The sequence below is a fragment of the Octopus bimaculoides genome, chromosome 14, assembly GCF_001194135.2.
Source record: "Octopus bimaculoides isolate UCB-OBI-ISO-001 chromosome 14, ASM119413v2, whole genome shotgun sequence".
NCBI lineage: Eukaryota > Metazoa > Mollusca > Cephalopoda > Octopoda > Octopodidae > Octopus > Octopus bimaculoides.
Window position 1 is genome coordinate 24,488,557 of NC_068994.1, and position 9,401 is coordinate 24,497,957.

The 9,401-nt window shown below is 34.8% G+C and overlaps 1 protein-coding gene across 4 annotated transcripts in view; it reads left to right on the forward strand.

Moving 5' to 3' along the window:
- LOC106869118 (uncharacterized) overlaps positions 1–9,401 on the forward strand; it is a 62,341-nt gene that overhangs the window by 9,171 nt on the left and 43,769 nt on the right. For 3 of the 4 annotated variants that reach the window (XM_014914664.2, XM_014914666.2, XM_014914663.2), the window contains exon 2: positions 7,937–8,787. In XM_014914664.2, coding sequence (XP_014770150.1) covers positions 8,154–8,787 — 634 coding nt within the window. In that variant the 5' untranslated portion in view covers positions 7,937–8,153. Of the gene's footprint in view, positions 1–6,351; positions 6,396–7,936; positions 8,788–9,401 lie in introns of all 4 variants that reach the window. The other variant, XM_052972776.1, reaches the window with a different exon arrangement.

Here is a 9,401-nt window from a genome sequence, read left to right on the forward strand (position 1 = left end):
CAATTAGACGGATGAAATTTACGTACGCTTAATAATGTTACGCAAAACAGCCTTCAGACTTTCCCTATTAATTTCATCGTCTTTTGAATTATGAACATATTTACATCATAAGGGTTTTTTCGTTGTAAGGCTTTCTTTTTTAGTTGATTTTCACCTAGCAAGACTTATCGTAGATGGCGTAATAAGTCACACCCGGACAAGGTCGGGTTATACTGTTAGTATATAATAAACGTGAAGTTGTGTGTCTGTGTGAAGCCTTTTTAAAAGTTTATACAAATCTACATTTTCCACTTTTTCATAAAAATTTTTACATCAATGGAATTTTCTCAATGTGAACTTTCCAGTGCTGTAATTAGATTTTTTAAATTCCGTTTACTTTGTGTGATTTAAGGGAGATTTGGCTGTTGTTTCTAGCAACTTTTATATTTCTTCCCTTCTACCCGTAACGGCGTTCTTACACACACGCTCAACATAAAGATATAGAGAGTAAGAGTAAAAGAGGGAGAGAGAGAGAAAGTGATACATACAACGTCATAGATTAAACTTTCATCTCAGTATTGTTTACCTATTTTTCATAACATAGATACGTAAAAACACACACAACCACACAAACGTGACCTGTGACAACAACATACACATTACTCTTGATCTCTATTCATTTCTCCCCCTCGTCCTCTCTTGCTCTCTCAAGCGCATACACGTGCAAGTAAACACAATCATTCACAAAAATATAACTCATGTTCGTCAATTTGGCCTAACTACAGAGTTGTATCCCCCAACTTTGGAAGGTCATAACTTTCATAAAAATGAATATTTTTTAATGCAATTTTATGTGCATATATTATTTATTATGTAGATTCCGAATATACAATGCATATATTTTTTTTTGAAGGGAGATGAAAGTAAGAAGGAGCAATGAAATCAAAAGAATATAGTTGTGGAGTCCCATCGTATTGATCATTGTTGAAAGTAACGTTGATGTTATGTTATATTGAAAGTAATGTTTAAGTTCATGTTATCTAGAAGTGCTGGATGTCCTAATTTGGATTCAAAAGATAGAAAGTATTTTGATAACATATAATGGTATAATTAACTTGTATAATTTGTAGTATGCAAATAAATAAATAAATAAATAGATAAGTTGTACCAGTTATATAAAGTTGGAGGAGTTACTTATATGAAGTAAATGTATGTCTTTGCCAATGTTTACATCTATATGCTCTTTCAATAATTGTGTTAACCAGTTTATTCTTCGAGAACAAAATGAAGAACAGTTCCATATTACATAATGGGCAAAATTCCTTACCTTTATCATATGGTATTGATGTAGAGAGAATTAACCAGTCTAGATTAAATTGCTTATTGTTACCCTTAAGTTCCCAAATTAACTTACTAAGTCACGTGCTGTTGCGTTTAATAAGAAAAATGATAATAATAATTACTACAACATTATTTTTTCGGAAGTTAATAACAACAGAATTAGTTTTTTAAGTGAAAATGCAAAATCCAAGAACACTGTATATCACTGCAAAGTCACCACCTCTACCGATGTATTTTTTTACATAGGTTGCTCCTCTTTGCAGAATCTCAAACCATTATTCTACATTTAGGGATAGAAATAAATGTATCGTGTGTGTATATATATGTCAATACTACAAGTATAAATACACGATTATTTCCCTTTTACATTTCCATTACACAGAAAATACTTTTCTTTCGACTTTAATCTGGTTTAAAAATTATTCTATCTACTTTCCACTCCAGATTCTAATTTTCTCTTTTTTCCTCCTTTTCTTCCTTCCTCGTTCAACGTACTGTCTCGTAGCGTTGCATTTTCCAACGGTTTTTTCAAATAAGCTATGTAGCATTCTTCTCTACTCGCAGTTGTCACATTCGGTAATAATGTCTTACAGTTGAGTTGATTTTTATGCATTTCCCTGAAGAGAAGATAACATCTTTCTCAACATCATTCATTCCTTTGGAATGAACCAATTGTAATCTTCGAAACATATGTCGGAAATAAAAGAAATCATTTAATACATGCATATAACTCCATTTATTTAAACTTATACACACACACACACACACACACAGAAAAGATAGATTGATAGATGCAACTGAATGGACAAACAAAAATATGAGACACTGCCTAGTGTTTTTTTTTATTTTGATAAGCTTGGTACTTATTCTATCAGTTTCTTCTTGTCAAACCAGTAAGTTATGGGGGTGTAAATAAACAAACAGCCTTTGAGAGTGTAGTGGGTGCTTTTTATGTGCCACCGGCACAAGGGCCAGTCAGGTAGCACTGGCATTGACCATACTCGAATGGTGTTTTTTATGTGCCACCGACATGGGAGCCAGTCAGGCGGCACTGGCAACGGCATGCTCAAATGGTGCTTTTTACATGCAACTGGCACAGGAGCCAGTCCAGTGGGACTGACATTGACCACACTCGAATGGTGCTTTTTACGTGCCAGTCAGGCAGTACTGGCATCAGCCATGATAATAATTTCACTTGACTCAACATGTCTTCTCAAGCACAGCATATTACCCAATGATTGAATGGTACTTTTAAATGGGCTGGTTATGCAACATTGGCATAGGCCATGGCTAAGGTCTCACTTGGCTTGCTGGGTCATCTTAAGCACAGCATATCTCCAAAGGTCTCAGACGCTTGTCATTGCCTCTATGAGTCCCAAGATTTGCAGGTTGCGCTTCATTACCTCATCCCAGGTCTTCCTGGGTCTACCTCTTCCACAGGTTCCCCCCACTGTTAGGGTATGACACTTTTTCACACAGCTGTCCTCATCCATATGTAACACATGACCATACCAGCACAGTTGTCTCTCTTGCATGCCACATCTGATGCTTCTTATGTCCAACTTTTCTCTCAGGGCACTTATACTCTGTCATGTATGCACACTGACATTACACATCCACTGGAGCATACTAGCTTCATTTCTTGCAAGCTTGCGTATGTCCTCAGCAGTCACAGCCCATGTTTCACTGCTGTGTAACATGACTCTTCACGCACATGCATCATACAGTTTACCTTTCACTCTGAGCAAGAGGCCCTTTGTTACCAGCAGAGGTAGGAGCTCTCTGAACTTTGTCCAGGCTATTCTTATTCTAGCAGCTATGCTTTCAGAACATCCACCCTCACTACTGACTTGGTCACTTAGGTGACAGAAGCTATCAACTACTTATAGTTTTTTCCCCTGGCGTGTGATGGAAGCTGTTTTCTGCATGTTTTCAGTGTTTATTGCCCCTGTGCATCTGCCACACACAAAAACTATCTTCCCAGTTAGCCTTCCTTTGATATTGCTGCACCTCTTATGTGTCCATAGCTTACACCGGGTACATCTTATGGAGTTTCTACCTATGCCTTTTCTACAGATCGAGCAGGGCCATCTACCTGAAGGGATTTGTGATTTGTCTGCCTTCCTACTTACTAAGACTTCAGTTTTTGCTAGATTGACTCTAAGGCCCTTCGATTCTAGACCTTGCTTCCACACCTGAAACTTCTCTAGTTCTGAATGTGACTTAGCTATTAGAGCAAGGTCATCAGCACAGAGGAGTTCCCAGGGGCATTCTGTCTTGAATTCTTCTGTTATTGCCTGGAAAACTATGATGAATAAGAGGGGACTGAAGACTGATCCTTGGTGGACCCCTACCCCCACCCGGAATTCTTCACTATACTCGTTGCCAACCCTCACCTTACTGACAGCATCCCTGTACATGGCTTTTACAACTCTCACCAACCAGTTTCCACATTGACCACCAGATAAGGGATCAGGGGACCCTGTCAAAAGCTTTCTCTATCTCAACGAAATCCAGGTACAGAGGTTTGTCTTTGGTTAGGTATTTCTCCTACAGCTGTTTTACCAGAAATATAGCATCAGTGGTGCTTCTCCCTGACATAAACCCAAACTCCATCTCGTCTAAACTAACTCTCTCCCTAATTAGTTGGGCTATGATTCTCCATGACTTTCTTCACCTGATCCAACAATTTGATACCTCTGTAATTATTCATATATAATGTGTCACCTTTACCTTTGTAGCAGTTGACTATAGTGCTGCTGAAATTATGTGCACTGAAAACCCTGTAAATGTGCTACGCTCCTATTTTGATGAATTTGAAGTCACTGCTTAAACACACATTTTCTTATTTTTTGTAACTATTAATACCCCATTATGCGTATTGATATTGTTAGCCAGAGAAGAGAAGCAGCCAGACTTCATCAACAGGAGAGGCAAAAAAGATTGAGCAGTGACCAACGAGAAGCTGTAAGAAACATAAATGCTGCACAACAGAGAGAAGTGCAGGCTAACTTGAGCTAAGCACAACGCTCCAAAATTTTACTACAGGACTCTCAACAACATAGAGTAGCAAGAGAACATACAGGGGTTGGACAAAATAATGGAAACACCTTAAAATTTCAAACAAATTTATTTTAATATTGGGTAGGACCGCCTTTAGCAGTAATTACAGCTTGAATTCTACAAAGTATGGACTTGTCCAAAGGAATTTTTGTCCATTCTTCAGCTAAAACAGTCTCCAGTTCTTGTAGTGGTGATGGTGGAGGATATTGACTCTTTACTTATTTTTCTAAAATGCACCATAAATGTTCAATAATATTGAGATCTGGGGACTGTGGTGGTTGGATAAGATGTTCAACTTCAATTGAATGTTCCTCATGCCATTCAGTAACAACTTTAGCTGTATGAATTGGTGCATTATCATCCTGAAAGATTCCGTTTCCCTCCGGAAACAGTTTTGCAACCATAGGATGAATTTGATCAGATAAAATACTTAAATAGTCCTGACTATTAATTCTGCCATGAAGGGAAACCATTGGGCCAGTAGATTTCCAAGATATAGCCCCACCAAATCATCACAGATCCTCCTCCATGTTTAACAGTTGGAATAAGGCACTCTGGGTCAAATGCTTCTTTTGGCTGTCTCTACACGTATAGTCAGCCAGTGGTTGGAAATAAGGTAAAGGATGACTCATCCAGGAAGATAACATTCTTCCACTGCTCTAGGGACCAATTCTGTAGGTTTTTACTCCACTCTAAACGCCTTGCAAATGTTTGTTTTTGAAAGGAGTGGTTTTCTGATTGCAGCCCTCCCATGAAATCCGGTTTTGTGCATCTCCCAGAAAACAGCTTTTGTGGAAACTGGGTTCTCGAGGTGGTCATTAAGCTCTGCGGTAATTTTGGGAGCTGTATTTTTGTGATCCTTTCTAACAATTCGCATTAGAGTCCGATGGTCCCTATCTGAAAGTTTTGGTTTTCTTCCTTTCTTGATACACCAAACATTTCAGCTCTTTTTATCATGCTAGTGCCTGCCATACAAGCACCAACAATTTGACCTCTTTGAAAGTCTGATAGATCTGTCATTTTAATGAATTTTAATTACCTTTTCCTGATGATATCTGAAAAGAAACAGCAATTTTAGCAAAACATATTAAGCAACACTAATGATAAATCAAAAAACATTAAAATAAACAAGCTTTTCATGATTTTATAGATATTTCAAAATTATGATCCTGTGATGCTAGGTGTTTCCATTATTTTGTCCAACTCCTGTATATCACAGGAAAGAAGAGAAGAAATTCTGCATCAAGATGCTCAACAACATTGCACAACTCAAGAGAATTTATCACAGGAAAGAAGAAGAGAATTTCTATCAGTGGTCTACCTCCGCATGAGAATAAATTAAAAATTGAAGCACCAATAATGTTACTGAGAAATCTTGCTCACAAAAATGGTCATTGTAATGGCACAAGGTATAAAATTGTAACTTCAAAAAAATTGACTGCACTTGATGTGGGACAAATTGTTCTGATTCCTCGGATCAGTTTAATGCCTTCTGATTCTGACTTACCCTTCACATTACAAAGACGCCAATTTCTATTAAGACTGGCTTTTGCAATTTCCATAAACAAAAGCCAAGAACAGAGTCTGTCAAAATGTAGCATTTATTTACCAAATCCAGTTTTCACTCACGGTCAATTATACATTACTATAAGCAGGGTTGGAGACCCAGACAAGATAAGAATTTATGCTGACCAAAATGAGTTCCTCAATTACAATCCAAATTCAAGACATCGGGACCATCATGCTATACAAAAACTAACTAGAAATGTTGTATATACTGAAGTTGTCTAATTGTAAAAACCTCCCTGTATATACATCTTATATATTAAGAATAAATTGTACATGTTCAGTGTATAAATATTGTAATATTTATTTGATATATGGAGATTTTCGGATTAATTATTCAAAACAAACAGTTTAAAGATTAGTTTCAATAAGTGCACATTCTATTTCCATTTTATTTTCAAGTGTGACTGCTGCTTGGGATCAAGAGAGTGTAGTATCAGAGCCAGGTATGCATTAGCAATTTTTGCACTGGTTGCGAACACACTTAATTGTTCTTGAGCAACTGCTGATTATTATTTATATTTATTATTTAATTTTTGTCATGGATTTATCCTGTGTGCATAAAATTTTTAATAAATTTGTATAATACATATATACCATAAATCCTCGAGTATAGTCCGCCCTTGAGTATAATACGCAGGGGATTTTTAGGGGGCTGTACCTCTGAAAAATTTAAACCTTGTGTATAATACACACCCCTTCTCTAACTTGAGTCAAGGAGGTCTATATATCGTCCTTGGTTTGTAAATATATATATACAGTAACGTCCTTTATCATTATTGTATATATAACATAATGCAAACATGTAGCTTTATTGTGCACTTTGTTTGCAGAAAATAAAGAAATAACAGTAATAACGTCAGTGAAAAATAAATATTAAGTAAATTGCCTTTACATATTTATCACTATCAGTTACAAAAGCAAAAGCAAAAACATTTATTCAAATCCTTCAAATTCAACGTCACTTTCAGCATCAAATAACTGTTCCATTCGTTCCTCCGTAAACATGCCAGCATCATTGTAATGTAAATCTCCGTCATCGTCAGATTCATAGTCAACATTAGAAGATTCACTTTCATTTATTTCATCTTTCCATACAACATCATCCTGAGTACCATCCAGTTCAGACAATATACAACACTTTTATTTTAATAAATGTGGCTTACTGCAAGTTATGGATGATTCTTTTATGACTTCATTGCTTTCAGGCTTAGCTTAAGGTATTTTCATGCCTGACATCACAAAATGTGTTTGAATAAACATTACCGGACAGCAAATAGAAACTTGGACATTGCTTAGAAAATATTTTTCATTTTTAACCTCGTATATAGTACGCACTAGGGATTTTGACCTTTAAATTTGGGGAAAAACATGCGGATTATACTCGAGGATTTACGGCATATAGATTTATGTAAATACATGTAAAACTGGTTATTGATACTTTCAATTACTTTTGGGTATACATGAGAAAAAATAGGACATTAAACTAAACATTGTTTAATGGGTGCCCTAGTAATAATAATAATGGGATAGAATTGGACATTTGCATTCTTAACAGTATTTGGTCAGCCAAGCTGTGACAAGTGTTATGCTTTGACTTAACATTTCATATCCCAACTCCTTGTTATAAAAATATCTAAATTAAAACCTCCCTTCAAAATGTTTCAATACATGTTCCAAATTCCACATTAATAATGACAAACTTATTTTACAGAATTCTTCATTATTTTCAAAATCAAGTGAAACAAAGGCAGTGTATTTCGACATAAATATGGTAACAAAAAGATTAAGAAAGCTCTTATTTGACACTGAAAAACTCATAACATTTTAGAAAAACATCTATTTTAACATGTATATCCAAGATTATATTTTAACTTGCAAATGTTAGTGTTAATTTTGTGAAAATGAGAGACTTTTATCTGATAAAATATTCTATACTTTGTGCTTTTAAAATACATACTTAATGATATATTTGTATTTCTTTCAGATTCCTTATTGTGATTACATGCTGTGTTGCTAGTCACACTGAATGAATGCAAATATACAATAAATTATAAAGGCAACATAACAGATTTTCCTTAAATATTATTTTAATTTAAAATAAAATCTTAGAAATGCAGTACAAAATATGATGTCAAAAAGAAGTTAAGCTTTAATGGTGTCAATAGAATAGAAAATTTTTGTGACTTTTATTTTACAAATCAATGTCTCCTGCTAAAAGTAAAGGGCAAGGTCGGAAATCCAAAATGAAACTGAAACAACATAGTCAGTATTACCCTCAGAATCAACTATATGTTGATTCTCATGTCTATAAAAGAACTTCTAAAAAACAAAAATCATCTGAATTTCATGATGAATGTATGGACCCTGCAACCTTAGAAGCTCATGTTGAAGCAGCCACAGCTGCTGCATCAGCTGCAGTTGCAGCAGAAATGGCTAATTCTAATCATTCAAATTTAAAGTCAAATGTGTATTCATCTTCAAAAACAGATACATCACCATCAAGATTACTTACATCTGAAGTTCCAATATTGCCTGATGACTATCAAATGCAATCTTCTCCTAAAGGTGTAGATATTGGGCAAGTGAAGCAAGAGGACTTACAGTTGTTTCTTGAGTCTATTCCAGACTTTCATCATGCTAATATTGTCAGAGGTGGTCGTTGTGTTAAATCAGGTTTTGTTCATGTTGTCAAAGGTGAAAATTACTTAAGAGATATATTTTATAACACAGCAACAACTCCACAACGAAACATAATTGTTGTAAGAGAAACTCTTTATTGTAGTGGGCGTGGAAACTGTTTGCGTGCCTGTGGAGGTAGAGGACATTGTGTAGAAGGTAAGTTATATTTCATTGTTAAGCAATAAATGTTGTATCTAATTGCTTCAGTTTACCCTGTTCAATCTCTACCAAATTTGTTAAACCATTAAATATAGAAGCATCTCTTACTCCATTGTTAATTATAGCAAACAGTTACCATTAAATTGTATTTTCATAGCTATGTTGATGACATAGTTGTATTTGCCATACAGTAATGTTGTAAACTTGATAAAACTATATAACTTACTCTTTTTGCTTTATATAATAAATTGTGTTTTTTTAATTAAAAAACATACAATTTTTAATTATATAATCAGTTTATAATCAAATGTTATTGAATGACTTGATTAATATTCAAAAGGACCTTGAAACAATTGTAATTCATGTTTACTGCATTTCAGGAAGCAGATCATAATTTTGTTAAAAAACAAGGTTTAATTGTAACAAAATAAGTATCAAGGGAATTAATTTCAGCTTGTTTGAGATAAGATGGTAATCAGTGCAATAAACCAACAAATTACCTATCCATTTTCTGTTAAATTAGTTCTGATCTCTGCTCCCCACCTCTCTCTCTCTCTCTCTCTCTATATATATATATATATATATATATATATATATATATATATATATAT